Source organism: Strix aluco, chromosome 4, assembly GCF_031877795.1.
Source record: "Strix aluco isolate bStrAlu1 chromosome 4, bStrAlu1.hap1, whole genome shotgun sequence".
Classification (NCBI taxonomy): Eukaryota; Metazoa; Chordata; class Aves; order Strigiformes; family Strigidae; genus Strix; species Strix aluco.
In genome coordinates, this window is record NC_133934.1 from 95,124,966 (window position 1) to 95,141,979 (window position 17,014).

The 17,014-nt window shown below is 34.8% G+C and overlaps 1 protein-coding gene across 24 annotated transcripts in view; it reads right to left on the minus strand.

The window, feature by feature from the left end:
* Positions 1-17,014, minus strand: part of GPHN (gephyrin) — a 303,549-nt gene that overhangs the window by 49,389 nt on the left and 237,146 nt on the right. For 15 of the 24 annotated variants that reach the window (XR_012623280.1, XR_012623279.1, XR_012623278.1 and 12 more), the window contains 3 exons: positions 6,147-6,209; positions 3,745-3,787; positions 249-386 (listed from right to left, as the gene is read on the minus strand). Coding sequence is in view for 21 of the 24 variants with exons in the window: in XM_074824453.1 (XP_074680554.1) it covers positions 249-386; positions 3,745-3,787; positions 6,147-6,209 (244 nt within the window). In the remaining 3 variants the exon portion in view is untranslated. The remainder of the gene's footprint in view (positions 1-248; positions 387-3,744; positions 3,788-6,146; positions 6,210-17,014) is intronic. The other 9 variants (XM_074824459.1, XM_074824456.1, XM_074824461.1 and 6 more) reach the window with 1 other exon arrangement.

Sequence of the window (17,014 nt, forward strand, 5' to 3'; positions counted from 1 at the left end):
TCATTTATATATTTAATTAGAATTCCACTACAGATTCCTTCAGGAAGCACTACTGAGCTCAATCAACATTCTCCTGACTTTGAAAGGTGACTTCTGCTCCTGTTATTGGCATTTCCTAAAGCAGTTTCTCCTGGAGAAGGCACTGTCTCAGACACCTCACAACATTAATTAAATAGCAAGTGCTGAAGAAGGTTGTAAAATAAGGGAATAACCACCCTAATCCTCACAAAGAATCCAACTTAAAATACCTCTGTAATTTATGATTTCTGTTCCAAGCACTGGGGTCATCTCCAGAACTGTGATGAAGGCCTTGTCCATAGATGTCAATGGGAAAGGAGACATGCGGTGTCTTCTTGCTACCTTGGTAATGTCAACAGCACTGTGACCTGCAACAAGAGAGCATCAAGTTTATGTATGCTACAATGTGTAGATGTACACAGTGATGTTCATTTAAACCCCTTTACTGAAATTAATCTGGCACTTTGCTGTAAATTAAATTAGTTATCACTATTGAGCATTTATGTCAGACACTGAGAAGGCACTGTATTCAACTAGAATCAAAAGAGAGATTTAAAACAAAATACCATTTACAGTTGAAAAAGTTCACAAAGGGTATATCCTTACTTGTAATGAAAAACGTACCAGAAGTCTTGATGAGCATAAAGGGATCAGTTAATCAGAAACAGAAACTCTTCAAGATGATGCAGTATTTTACACTGAGGATGATAATCTGAGGCTAACTCAGTTCTATAGACTATGAACTCAGGATGATTCACTACTCATTCTGTTCTCCACAAACACATCTCTATGCTACATGCAGTGCACAGATAAAACATAAAAATGGACACAGTCCCAGTGAGTTTGCAATCCAAGAGTGAGATGAGAGTCAAAAGGTTTGAAAGGAGGATAGAGGGAGGCAAAATGAAATCACTGGACAGTCAGGACAGCAGACAGTGTTTCCAGCAAGTGGGCATCCTACCCATTGACAAGATTTTTAGTCACCATAGCAAAGTGATGTTTAAATGTATCATTTGAGTGAAGGCAGTAGTATAGATTAATAGAAGGTTACTTTTCCCAAGTATGAGGGACCAGTTGGGAGAAAATATAACAGAAGTTGTTTGAAAATTAAGCAAGCAGCATGTTTCATTTCCTGATACTTACTGAAAGAGTAAACAAGCGGACAACAGGCTTTGAAGGATTTTGAAAGTGAAGATAAGCAACTGGAGAAAGGGAACTATTGCAGGAATACATAAACAAGAGCAACAGATACAAACCAAAAGATTAGGGAAATTACATTTGTAGAAATATCTTGAATAGATTTGCCTAGAACAAGGAGGTATTTATGAGAGCCAAAGTCGATGATGTTCTATATGTAATATATAATGAGATTCCTAAAGCAACATAAATTATAGTAAGATAGCATTAACCAATAATAGAAACTAATTTTTAATGACATGATTTTGCTTTGCAGTAGCTTCCTAAATACTTCATTTGCTGCTGCACATGCCTTCAATTTCTGGAAAAAAATACATTATTGCATTAAGTGTAGTCTTCTAATAAAAAATAACTACAAAAATAGTAAACCAATCATGCAATCTAAGTTTTTCCTTTGGAAGTGAAGGTTGCTTAATCTATCTGTATATACAATACTTTTTTCAGCACTGACACATGCTTGTCTCTCTATGTGGGAGATTGTTCATTAATTTATTTTTTTGCTGTTAATACAGTAACTATCTTTAAGAGGAAGACGTAGAGAGGAATAAAACAGTCCACCTAATTCCAGTCCCAAGAAAGATTCTGAAAGAAATTATTTGAACAATCTCTTTGTGCGTATTTAGAAGATAACATGATGATAAAAGCAGGCACTGCGAATTTGTCAAGCACAAATAATTTCTGACTTAATTCCTTTCCTTAACATAGCAGCTGGCATAGTGAGGAAGAGAAAAACAGCTGATGAGATACATTTTAACTATATTAAGACTTCACACTCTTGAACATGACTTTCTCGTAAGAAAACTAGGGAGAAATGATCCAAATCAAACTACTGTAAGATAAACATGTAACTAGTGGAAAAAGCATATTTCTGGATTTAACAACAGGGATGTCCTTAGCAAGTTTAGATTTTTCATTATTATGCCTGTATTTCCCCATAAAAACGAGGAAAAGGAAAGGAAAGCATTTGCAAGACACAGTCAAACTTCCCATACCTTTCTCTGCACAGAGGAAGAAAGCCTGCTTAGGAGCACCATAACTCCTGCAGGTCCAGCAGATTCCACACAATATATATTAAAACCTTTTTCCTTACTCTATAAACTAAGAAACTACTTATTTAAAAGAAGAAGTTGGAAAAAATGAAGGAAGATGCTAGAAAAAAATACATCACAGCAGTGAAAGCTGGGGAAACTGTGTGGCAGCAAACAACCTTTATGCTATGGTCATTACGTGCTTTAATGTTCATATTTACTGCTACCTAAAACTCACTCTTAGCTGCTTCAGAAGCTACCAGTTCACCTCTTTAACCCTTAAAATGTGAATGAATTCAGAGACTTTGAATATTTTGAATGGTTCCCAGAGTACTACCTTCAGACTCGGAACTCTACGTAATACATGTTATTTGCTTAAGTCAAAGGTTCTGTTAAAATCTACTGAGAAATGCATTCTTCAACAGAGTTTTCCTGAAAATAGATAAAATCCCCTAATCTCTGACAACTTTATTCCAACACCAAAAGTAACACCCAATATTTCTGCAAGGAAAGCCAAGAAAATACATACTCAGAACCAGTGCCCCTTCAGGTTTAACCTAATTTAGCATGAATAACCTTAATGAAGAAAGGAAGAAAGACACATGTGTAACTACTAGCTCTTCTCTCTCCATATTTCTTCCTATAAACAAATGTTAACTCTTCTTTAGAGGTATCATATATTTAGACAGACCTGGAGACAAACAAATAACTACTTTTTAAATTGTAAAATTACTAAGTGGTACTTTTACATTACAACATTAAATAACTCCTCAGACCTTCCTAAGTTATCTTTCATTAATGTCAAATGTCAGATGGCTCTAAAAATAACTACTTACATTAAGCAGCATTTTGTATGACAAAATAATCCTCTAGCTTTGAAGCAGTTGAATCAATTGTTTGCATAAGGTAGAAAATTCCTTACAGCCTTCTCTCTTATCACTAAAACAACTTCCTATTCCTGTTGGTTTTAATATATACACACATGGTGGATCAAACTTTAGACTAGGAAAAATTCCCACAAAACAAAGGAAAGGAACTGTGCAAATTAAAGAACAGTTCATTTGGATCAAATCTGAATTCTTAACTTTTGCATTTTTTTGGTTTGGTTTTATGTAACTCAACATTCAATCTCATGTTCAAGTATGAAAATAAAAATCATATATATTCAACTTGAGAATTTCCATTTTCATTGTCTTTGAGTGTTGATTCTTTTTGCCCATAAAACTTGTGTGCACATGATAATTTACAATACATCACCACAAACGAAGAACAACTTAGAAGAAAAAATTAAAAGGCAACTATCCATTAATACATGAACACTATGAGCTATTTATACTTTTGTTTTCTTTTTGGACTATATTTCACTGTCTTAAGTTATCAAATTTCTTCTGCAAAACCCACTTATGTCCAAATCATATCCTTCTCTTCTCATCTGATTATCATTCACTGTCTTCTGAGCAGTCTTAGTTTATCAATAGAGCTATGAAGTTTCGGTACTTACTTGCTCTGAGGATGTTCTCCTTGCTGCTGCACCGAGACTGGACCTGCAGAGAGAGCACAGAGTCTATGAGCTAACAAGAAGTTAACAAGAATGCAAAATACAGAGATATAATGGGCAAGCTCCTGGGATCTAAGACAGAGGCTATACATATTTTCAGCAACATTCTTACATACTCTACATGAGATAAGTATATTTAAGCAGAAGGGTAGTAGCTGATGGTCAGAATCCGATACAAGCAATTTGATCACCCCCCATATAAACAAGATGGTCTAAGGACAGTAACAGAGTAAAAATCAAAGAACAGAGTGGTTAAAATTATGTGTTAAGCTCCAGTTTTAAACAGAAAATCCATATTTTCTTAAACAATTGTAATTACAGTAACTCTGAATCTAGGTCCTGTTTTATTAGAAAAAACATTAACATAACTATATTATCATGACCTGCTTTAAAATTCTATTATTCATATTTTCAGGTATTATAGAAAGAGTTTAAAATACTCAATTTAGATTATGTTGATTCTGAAGATATTTAATAACACTTCTTTGCAATTCTATAAGTAACTCACAATTGTACAAACAGCTTCTGGCTGGAGCCAGATAAATTTACTCAGTTGTTTCTGTTTGGTTAAAAAAAAAATGCTATGTTCAGTATGAATTTTACAGTGCAATTCTACTTTAAAAAGTAACTGTGTGAGAATGACAACTGATTTCTCAACAAATCCTGTTCCTAGATGCTTAGCTGCCACTGTGCTATTCCGGATACATTAGTCTGACTCCAGGGAAATCGGTCTAATACTCTAGTAGCACTGCGTATTTAGAGTTCCATCTGTATACCATGCAGATTTAAAAAAGAATTGGGTTTTTTTTTGAAAAATACCGGTCCTGTAAACACAACACAGTTTAAACTTTAGCTATACCGAAGCATCAGCTCTTGTTAATTCTTCTAAGGTTTGGAAAGATAGCACATTGTATACCAACACTGAAGTTACAAGTTTTTAAATGAACTAATTTGAACAGCAGTCTACCTTCTGGTCGGTCAGCTGACTGAACTGGTAACACTTGAATAAAAAGCTTTTTGTGTGGACAAAACCCCAGCTAAAGTAAACTTCACAGGAAGACAAACCTCTGAGGGAGTATGAATGGAATCCTTCTCTTTTTTACTTTACTGACAAATGTATTGTTAAATTTCAGCAAGAGGACTAATAAAGTAAAACCATGTACACATGGTGAAAGAAGTGGAATAGCACAGGTGACGTGAAGGTGTAATTTCCTTGCAGAACATTTGTCTCTGCTGAAAAAGGGAAGGAGTGAATCCAGGTTATCTTTCAAACTACAATTTCAATTTGCAGTTACAGAAAAATTGCCTAGAAAGGGAATATGTATGATTGAATAACTGGTAAAGAATGGTACACACTCAACTCCCAAAAAGCTGTCTTCAGAAAGGAACAACCATTTAAAGCTGAAATCAACTGTACCCCAACTTCTAAACCTCTTTCTTCTGTTCCACAGCAGCTTGCCCCAAATGTATATTCACATAAAAAAATTGGATTCTACAGCGCAACACAGTCTACTTATTGTAATGGAATAACTTATGGAAAGTAATGTTGCAACTTAGAGTGGGTTATGGTGTCCTTCCCTGAAAAAAACTGTTGTTTAAAAAAAAACCCCAAACTGAAAAACCCCAAACCCTCCCTCCTTCCCACCAAAAATACTATACAAGAAAACTGCAAACAAAATATTAATGATGCCCAAATTTGGCCCAGAGTTGTTTTACCAGATTTCAAAGGCATGACATGAACTCTATTTGGAAGAAGTAAATATTTACCTATAATTTACCAAAGGACAAATCTGGACCAAAAAGATGGTATAATGGTAGGAAAGAAAGCACAAAAGAGAGAGAGGCACAGATTGAGAGAGAGAGAGAAGCAGGATGGACGTGGCAAGGCAGAAGATGGTGTGTTCAAAAGGAGACATGGGCCTATGTGTGTAAGACTACTGTTTAAAATGGAAGAGGCTCTCTTATTTCTCACTGAAAACCATATGAAAAGAGAAAACGAGGAATGGGCCTGCTGCAAAATAACCAAGCGATTCAGCAAACTGTGGAATGAAACTCAGTGAGATAACATAGTCCTAAAGAAAAAGGCAAAAAAACCAAAAATACAAAACACAAACATTTGAAACAATCTACTAAAACAAACTAAGTAAAATATGTGATCCAAAGGACACAGATAAAAGCTACTAGAGAAGGAGGAAAAATGTTAGCAGACAAAGACAGTGCTAAAGAAGTAAAATGGAAGTCAAGAGAGAGTCTTCAACAAAGTGGAGGAACAGAAGGAGCCCAAACCCATAGCGCAAAGCAATGTTTGCGAATGGAAAACAGCTCCTTTGAGCAGTAATAGTTACTCTCGAGTTGTAGCCTCTATTCCTCCTCAGTTCATCTTTAAGCCCTTCCAACCTATAGTGGAGCTAGTGTATGGACAAAAACAAGAGATTTATAATGAACAGAGCAGCTGAGATTTGCAGATCAAATCTTCTAATATAAAAGACGTGCTGACAAAGTTTTGCTCTTACAGTGTCCAAATGACAATGGTAACAAAAGACAGCTGGCTTCACACGCAGCCTCTTACAGGTCATTTTTAAAATTCTGTGCACACAGAGGACTTTAAATTTACTTTTTGATTTCTTACACCCAGCCTACAGTTTCCATGTTATCACTCACCTGATGGGCAACATATGCAGTATGAGAAATAATTTGCTTCCCACAAATTTTAAAAGCAGCTGTGGAAGAGGAATCCATGATAATAAAATAAAAAGCTTGATCAGCTAGGCTTGATTGTTTCCCAACCTATGCTCACAGCTGCAGAATACAAACCATGTTTTAACATAACTGACATCAAAATTAGTTATTACATAATACTTCCGTTTAATATGAATTGCACATTGATATCCTAAATGTTATTTTTAAACAGAACTGCAGTAAAATATGATTTTGAATAAAACCCACCAGTTTTCTAACACATACAGTTTTAGCAGCAATGGAGCTTTGTATATATGGGGTCATGTGCTTTAAGTGCCTTTTATCATATTCATTATTTGTGTTTTACTACTTGGTTAGTTGTGACATTTACGAAAAATCTGTATTCTTTTCACAGCTACTGCTAAGAATCCATATTACATTGCATATAGTACCATGACTGACCGGGGCGAGTGATTAGTACTATTATTTACTATATTTCTTCTCATTCACAGGCAGTTATGAAAATAACAACCTATGGCTGTCTCTCCTTTCACAGGGAAAGTATAGACTTATTGTTTGTCCATTCTACAGACTCTTGGTGCACAATGTACCTTGGCAGAAGATACAGTGGGCTACCAGCCAGGACCATTCCCCTACATAGTTCAGGCAGAATGTAACCAAACCCAAAGCATTCAATTCACATTACTCTGCTTTTTAAGCAAATTGGATTTTATGTTCTTTAGGATATAATTTCACCATGCTGGAATGCAGAGTAAGCTTTCTCCCATAGGCTGAAGTAGTAAATAGAATGTGAAATAAAGTGCTCAAAAATAAATTAAGGGAATGGTAAAATAAAGAGTCCTGCTGACAATTTCTATCTATCAATCATGATTGGTCTGAAAAATGAAATCAATAACTGTACTAAATTGGATTTATTTAACATGATATGTTTTGCTGCAAATAAAAATCAGTCCACAAAAAAATTTTTTACAAGAAAAATAGGAAAAGACACAAAGAAAAGTTCATGCTACAAGTGAAAAATTCATGTGAAAAATAAAGAAAAAAAGAAAATTGAAAAACCCTTTAACACTTTACCATGACTGTTAGGAAGGGTTAGAGAAAGTACTTACCTTTTTAAAGTCATAACAAGATTAGCACAGAGTATTAAGTCAGCTCTTCATTATGGGAGGTACAATTAAAAGCCATTGGTTATAATAAAACAAGTTGCTACACAGAGATGAAGAGTTTCCAGCCCAATATGAAAAGCTAACTCTTATGGGAGTACATTTCAACTCAATTTTACAACATGAAGAACAATTCAGAACAATGACATCAAAACATGAGTTATCACCAACAGAAAGAGCCCATTTCTCAGGAACACAGAGCCTGTAGGAGGCTAACCCATAACCTTTATCATTTATGGGAAAGCACGTTGCTCCACTTTTAGGAAAGCATGCAGAATGTGGAACCACCAGCAGAAACCCAAACATACATACAGACACAGAGGACTCAGGTACAGCAAAGGGAATGAGTTCGCCAAGCTGTAATGAAGGAAGCAGGGTATGCAAAGCACAGCAGCCATTAACATATTAAGAACTCTTACTCTAACTGTCTCATGAACAGCACCAGGCAGGCCTGCTTATGAGATAGTGCACCTACTGCAACTTACTGGTGGTGAGAAAGTGCATAAGTCATATAACCTCTCCTTGAAACTTCGCAGTTTATGAAGACAATTTATTCTCTGTGATGTGGGAAAGTATGCTGCTGCTGCTTTTTTTCTATATGTGATTTATTAGTAATTACATGATGCGAGTTCTGCACAATATACTCTGAGCATGTCATTTGAATGGTCTCTCAAATACTTGCCTGCTATAAATAGATTTCAAATGACATATGATCTAATTTATAAATGTAGGGGTTTGCATAGTGTCTCTTGCCTAAAATACCCTCCCCCCTCCCCCCGCACCGAGAGTGCAACATACATTAATCCATATCAGTAAATAAACACATAAAACTAAACCATGAATAACAATGTCTCAAACTGGTGTGATAAACCTGTAAAAATGGATTTTGGCCTGTTATTCTAAGCAATATACATAAGGTTAAACTAGGAGTAAACCAAAAAATGTAACGAAATACATTGGTTGGTTTCACTAAAAAAAAATGTTTTAAATAAAATCTGAAGAACAGAGAATTGCTTTGATTGAATTATTATGGAATATAAAAATGAAGGTGTTAAAAAATTTCATGGGAAAAGTGTTATCTGGAATTGTATACCTCATAAAACGTTCAACAAAGTATTTGAGGATTAAATAATCCTATTACAAGATGCAATCTTCCTATTTCAGGAACACATTCCTATTCAAAAAGCACTTTTACATTGAGCTGAATATGCAAGGTCTAAAGAGTATGCTTTACAGCCATCTGGACTAAAAGTCAGTTCAAAACTACAGAATAATTTTTTCTTGTTATGCTGAGAATACCTCTGAAAGGGAAAAGAAAATGAGCTCAAGTAATTTGGTAAATTAAGTAGCAGACATTACTCATTAACACATTTTTAAAAAGGAACAGTACTGTTGATGGCATTCACCTCACCAAAATTTAAATATGAATAACATAGTATTTTACACATGGAATTACTCATCTGGAGTCAGGGGGAAGAAATAAGCAAAAAATCATTTGAAGCCAAAATCATTTTAGTAGCAGATTTTTACCACTTATTACATGTTATGCTTGGTAGAATGGACACTGAACAAAAATCATCTTCAGATCTTGAATATGCCTTTATGTCTTCATCCATATATTACTGAATTCTCTTTTCTGAGGTTTTTCCTAGTCACCTACACTTTACATAAAGATATATTTAATTCTGATCATTGTTTCCCAGTAGACTATGAACACATGGAATTTTATGGTCAGATTATGGTTCATCCTAACTACTGTTCAAACAGGATGGTGGAAGTGGATTGATGAATACATCACAGAAACATGAGGGCTGAATTGATTTCTTTTACAGGAGCAGTAAAAAAAAAATGTTATCCAATATTTGGAACAAAATTAAATGAAAAGGCAAAGGACAGTTTTCTGGGATAAGATGCTCGTTAGTCATTTCTCAACAGAAACTGACCTTGTCCTGGAGATGCAAAATCAAAATGTTTATTACTAGAAGAGGGTTCAAACAAAATCTTACACACCAACTGAACTTGCAAGTTGAACATCTCACTGAATGACAAACCAGGAAGAACTACGATACATACGGCAAAAAAGGAGACAAAATAGTAAAGTGCTGGTTTGAAAGCTAATGGGAAAGCAAACTTGCTACTACAAACTGGCAGCATAGGCTTGATAGTTGAGAATAAAAAGAGGCAAAGAGAAAGGAAGTGGGTTTTATTTCTTCAGAGGAATTTAAATGAAACACTTATATTTTATGAGAAAAAAATATGAGCTGGATTTTGTGTTCCTAAGAGTATGGGACAGCATACAGATATGCTGTATGAGTAACACTGGGAAGACAGCATGTTTCTGGTATCTTAGAGTGTGTTCAGGGCTCATTCAAGATCATATTGGTTTTGTTCAGAGAAGCAGTATTAATTATAATACCCAAACATGGAAAGAACACGCATCTTGTGTAAGCTAAAGCCCATATTAAATCAAGACGTAAAAATTATTGCCAAACAATTTGTGCACAAACTCCAACAGATATTTTTAACCTGTGCTAACAGAATCCAAGTGGGATTTGTAAGACACAAGAAATCTCTAGGAGCACTGCACTTGGGAAAATCAAAAGTTCCACTACTTGTATTATTAGCTGTGAACAAGATTTTTGTTTGAATGAAAAACTTAAAACATTCACCAAATGCCCTAGAAATACCCCCCAGTTTGAGAAGTAGATAGTGTAAACAAAGGTGAAGAGAATAAATTTTCTTTCCAAAGAGATGCAAGAGAAAGAGATTCCTGTTGTCCTTGTTGTTTGCACAAAAATGGGATTTATTTGCCTATTTTCATACAATCTCACGCCCTGGCAATTTGATTGATGAATCTCTCAGCCTTACAAGTATGTTCTAGATGCCTGAGTTATATCACTTAGCCTTACAAACACGTGCTAGATGTCTGAGTTATATCCTATCTGACCAGCAGTAAGACTTTTTAAACTCCTTTGTCCAGTCCAACCAGCTTTTTAAGCTGCTGTCAATCAGATGGACTAAAAATACCTAAGTGATGTGTAGAAATTCTTGTCCTCAAGCACACCATAAATTACTCTCTAACCCTTGACATACTCTAATAAGGTTGACATTTTAAAAAGTTTCATTTTTATTACAAGTATTTTGCTTTTAAATTAAATTTCAACTATTTTCAAATTTCTATGTCTTGACCCAGCAACAGCCAATTTCAATGCAGCATTAAAACAATGAAATTTCCACATCATTGCAAAAAATGGAAACTATTTTTCTTGAATGGTGTGACTCTCAAAATCAGAATTTTAAAATAAATTCTTCATTCAAACGTAGTCAAACAAAATGGGCAAGTTTAAGCGAAACACAACATTTAGGACATACCACATCAATGTTATGTGTGATACTCTTATTTTCCTTTGACATGGAGGCATTATGATTTCATCATAATGATTTTCAGCAGGGTTTCTGCATGAGACAAGATAAGGCTATTTAATTTTAATCTCCCTGTTCAAAAACTAGTTTCATATTTTACTTAATAAACATTATCCAAACTCTTCTGGATGGGGAGTTTATTTCTTTACAGATTTCTCTGTTGTGCTTGGTTCTACAATATAAAATGTCCTAGTACACATGAAGGAATTTATTTTTACAAAATCTTTGTGAAGCAGAGAGATGACTTGATTTTACAAATGGGAAACTGAGACCCAGAGATATCTAGACTAAATTTAACTTGACATGCCTACAGCTGGATTACAGAATGCAAAGCCCCCTCAGCTGCTACTTATTTCAACTGTATTTGGAGTGCTCAGTATGCATCTCATGAAGGACACACAGAAAATTAGTACCCCTGAAAATGGTGTAAGAAATTCTTCAGGACAAAACATCAATACGGAGACAGAAAATGCAATATAGTCTTCCGTGGTACGCATTTAGGGTTTTCTGCTATGACATCATGTTTTCTGTTCCAGCAGACAGTTGTCTCCTGAACAGAAAGCAGCATAGCTGTAGTCACCATTCACCCCATCTGCTACAACTGGGAAACACAATTCAGTTTTCTTAATATCTAGTTAGTGCCAATGTCTGAATAAATGTTGGTGGGGAATGCACAGAGGCCTGTTTGGAACTTTTAACTTCTGCTGGTTTTGTTCCTACCTGTTCCAAGGCCTATGGGCCTCCATGCCTTTGAGCCAAGGTCTGTGGGAGTAAAAAAGCATCTCTCCATTGACCTTCAAAGGATTTTTAATCAAACTTATACTTGCTAACAAAGTCTACAGCCCATATTTCTTGCCCTGGAATCTCTCTCCCTGGAAGCTGATTAAACAGGTAACTTTCCCTGCATTTCTATGTTAAAAGAATGTGAACACAGGAAAACAGAAACAACAAAATCAAAACAATGATAATCTTCAAAAGCCACAAATCAATTGATCAGTGAATCTTCAGGCCTAAAGAGTCAATAAAAGGCCATCACCCAATTTCTTATGCTTTTAAAGAATCTTTAAAGTTAAATCTCAGCTTTGTCTATTGGCATTTGCCAGCAATTTTAGTTGGGACATTTTTATAGTTATTATCATTCTAAAGTGAATGGTTGGACTACTTTTTTGACTATATGAGCAGGAATAAAACTTATGTTTCCCCATGTAGTCCAATCAGGATTTCTGCATTGGCGTAACTCCAAAGTAGTTGACTTTGGTTAAGCTTAACATTTTTATTCGAGCTAGGAACATCAAATCTGAAGGGCTTCAAGTACAAGAGCAGAAACTAGTAAATACAGGTAACAATAACTGTATATATGGTGCATATTATATTCACTGATGTAGACAGTATTCAGCCAAAACCTCAGACTTGCACACTTTCAACTATGAAAATCAATAAAGCTCTTTTAAACTAAGTTTCAAACTAGGGAGCAACAGCTGTGAGGAAAATAAAGCTTCAGCGCGTGAATCCATATGAACAGTAAATACCAGTACAGTGATATTTACTGGAGGAAGAGATAGGTTTCTGCCTTTGAATTGAGAAACACAGACTATATTCCTGTAAGTAGAGTCCTTAAAGTGAAGTCAGATTCATCATGGATGAACAACATTTCAGATGGTTCATAAGCTATTGAAAGGAGAGGTTGGAATTGAGCAAATGCTGCCCTGAGAACTATACTGTCGAACTCAAGTTAGAAATTGTTTTTGAAAGCAACCAGAAATACAAATGTGGGAAGAGGATTTGCATTTAGGATTTTGCTTTGAGCCTCTAAAGCTCAAAAGGGTAAGATTCCTTTAGTGCTGCCTTGAATTTGACAGTCCGGATTGCAAGGTCTAGCACAATGGCAACCACAAGCCTGCCCACAGCAGTTATGTGCCTGAGAAAGAGAATATTAATTTGGCTGGGCTTCTAGCACCACTGAATCTTGGAAATTCATAGAAGAGAAGGGATATGGAAAATACTGCGAATAAGCACATTCTTTCTCCCCTCCAACTCTTAAATGAAAAACTGTATGGTAATTACGCTTAGCAAAAAACTTCCTTCCATGCACAAAACTGCATTTGAAAAATGGGAAAAATAGGAAGTAATGTAGAAAGCACTTATGGGATCCCACTGACATTTGAACTGTATGTTACTGGTACTGACACTGCTATGTATGTAATTTGATTTCCATGTGTTAAAACAGACACTGTACACTAGAGATACATGTAGATTAGGTCACACATATGGCATTTTACATCACCAATTACTCCAAAAGCCATTAACAACAATATAACAGAAACTTTGATCTACTCTGATTTATTATTATTTCAGACTCTAGACAAATTTTCCACAGATTCTATTACTGAAGCTAACTCTGAAGAGTTAGATTGCTTTGGGAGCTGAACCTAGACAGCAGTTGCACTGAGTGTTATTACTGGTGTAACAGAATACAAGCTAGTGTCTGGCTTCTCAAACAAACTGATTTAAGTAGTAAAACCCAAACAAATAAATGCTAAATGTTGTATGGTGGTGAGCAGCTTGCTACTGGATTAAAAAGAAAACAGTGGTTGTCTAGAAAGAAAATCTTACAGTTATATCTAATCAAGCCAGTTTTGATTCCATACAGTCCAAGGTATGGTACAGCACAAAAAAAACCTGAAAAAACCCCTTGCTTAAATGGATGTAATTATAGAAAAATAATGACAAGCCTGACTTTGGGAAATGCAAATGTAGATTACATACATGAGTCGAAAGTATAACCAATCAAAAGGAAAATGACATTGATAGCTCTCTGATTTGATCTAATTTGTTTCATAAAGGTTTGCACAACTATGCCATAAGGCACGGTGAAATGTCTCCCTATTTTGTGCAAGAAGAAAGGGAAAAATTCAGAGATAGAAATTTAAAATTGAAATATAATGACTCGACTTATCTTGAAATAAAAAGCAATGAACTTTAAAGTTCCAAATGGGGAAGGATGGAAATAATTTCTGAATTACTTGATTTCTGGAATACAGAAATGTATATAACATTACCTGGAAAATAGGTGTGATTTTATAATTCAATTTCTTAGTGCCTATCCTTCCTAATAGACACTTTGAATTTTATTTATTCTTTCTCTGATAAATGCAGAGCTGGGAAGCATTTTAGCAAAATAAAAATCAACAAAAAGCATTACAATTTTGATAAATGGAATAGATAAGGTTTAAGCCAAAATCTGCAATATGAAATGAGATGCCATTCAAAGTCCCAGTTTTTACCACTCTCCTGAATGTTAAATAGTTCTCTGTAAATGAACTTAGTGCTTGAACTGAATAGTAGAGAACAAAAGAATAAGTGCAAAACTTAATAAAGGATAGTTTTATTTGACAGAAGTCACAAGGTAAGTACCATGCACAGAGAAACTGTAGGACTAAGTAAAATTTGCTTGTATTTTGAATGTATGAACTAAAAATGGATCTAATTTGAGATTCAGCAGTGGGCAAATGAAAGTAAATTGTATTTGAAGTACAAATACAGTAACATTTTGCATTGAATTCTTAAAAATTAATTTTATTGTGAACACCTAAGATGGCATTCATGGAAGTTATTCAGATATACCTTGATCAGATTATTGCAATAATCTACTCTCCTTCCTGAGGTAACTTGAAGTTTTGCCATACTTTCACTCATGAGCTGTCATGAATGCCTTTCTTGACATGACATCTAGTTCTTGTAGCAAGAACAGTTCTCTATTCTGGTATGGCAGAGCGAATGCTACAGAAGATATCTGGTGCAGCTACTGATACCAACAAGAAGAATGAAGGTAGAACTAGTAAAGCTATTTTCTACGAATAAGGAAACTAGATATTAATTTTCATAAATTTTTACATTTTAATGTACCCTGAAGAAACCACGTTTCTCTAAAAGAATTTTAATCCATTCATTTTTCTTAAGCTTAGAGTAAGGTAGTAAGCAAAATGCAATAGGAAAAATGTAATTCTTTAAATGGCAATTGCCAAATAGAAAGTGTTGACCTCTTGTTCATGTTTGAAAGAGAAATACATAAAAATTTGAATTTTACTTAAAAAAGCATTGTTCTATTAGCAACTGCAAAAAAATAACACAGAAAACCAGGACTACATTGTACCAATATAATTGGACAAAACCCAAATGATTAGTAGATCCTTATTGGCTGTGTTATGTTCATTTATTTCTGAAGTGTAGATATCACAGATACGTATGGTTTTTTAATCAAGATATTTTTCTGTTTTCAAGCTGAGGATCTTGTTAAGGACATCCCTGGCAAGTTAAATAAAGCCATGACCATAAACAATATGAAAATCTCATCATTCCCTCTAATGAACAGAGTGAATTTGGAAAAACATGATTTCAAATTTCAAAGAGGATCTCTACAAAGCATATGGGGTTCATAAGGCAGTGAGATAGGCAATCTCAACTTCATGTAGCAATTTTTCTTCAATGGATCAGCATATTGATGTCACATGAACCAAATTCTCTATCTGCTGGACTTCTGCCTGAAAGCATAGATGAGAGAAGAATCACTTACATTTACTTCATTTTCTCTCCCCTATCCAAGGCATAGCCTTAATTGTCTAAGAGCAATCTTTGTTTATGCCATGAGAGTGATCTTGTGTTAGAGGAAATAAAGGCACAGGCCTACTCTTCTTGGTCATGGTCTTCCATCCCCTGAAACACTTTTTCACTTGAATTATGTCACCCTGTGGTTGTAAGGGTTGAATGACATTCTCTATATTGAAAAAATAAAACCCAAAATAAAAATCTCCAGCTGATACATAGACCAAAAAGTTTACAAAACAAAAAGCAAAGAATAAGGAAATCCCGTTCCAGAAATTATTGTGTGTGACTGATTTTTTCTGTGCTTTCCCTATTTATGGGATATATTCATATTACAGAAGTGGAAGTTAATTGATGTAACAAAATATAAACTTTGTGCCACTCTAATAAAGTTTGTGCATAATATGTTTTCAAAAATGTACAAGTCAAGGGCATAAATATTGAGTACAAAACCAGCCTAATAATCTGACCAATAACAAAACCATATAATTCACTCATTATACTGGAAGTCTAAAGACCCCCTATGGTGTTTCAAATCTATTTACATTTTTTAGAATTATGACAGTTTTCTTGCTGTTATTCTAATGATCTTCAAAAAAGGTACTAGAGACAGACCTTTAACAATATGCAATTTAAGTTTCAGACATTGTACTACAATTTTCCTTTATATTAAAATATTTCCATAATTATAAAACCAATACTGACATCAAAGCATTCCAGGGTGCCAAAGAATTGACTGAAGACCTCTTCTGTTATTTGACAATTGCACAGTCAATTATCACAGCTGAATTCATTCTTCTAGATTTTTTATCTGGCAAACTGCGTCTGGGAAGTTTTAAGTTACAGTATCAGAATAAACTAACTCAAAAATTGCATTAGTTGTCTCACTGGCTCGAAAGATAGAGAGCCAGAAAAGCCTTCTGGAAGTCCTGGACACAGAATTTGCAGGTAGGCAGCAAATTCAAAATGCTGGGTTTACTGTGCACACATTAAGGATGCTCTTGAATCTGACTGTCAAAAGTAGTCCCTCTGCCCTTAAGATATAAGTGGTTTACCCATCCTCAAATCAGTTGTGCTGTGTAGTGCAGATTTACAGAGGAACTTAACAGCATATACCTAAAATTGAATTCTAGGTTCTATGCTGGTGGTAAACACCTGAAAGTCAGAGTAACAGTTCTTGGTCTTTCAGCACTGCTTTTTATTCAAACTAGCCTAAGTAGAAGGAGAAACAGTCGTCTTACCCAGCTTTAGTCCTAAAGAACAAGATTCAGTTATTACAACATTTTGTAATGTATACTATATAGAATACTTTAGAGCACTTAAAA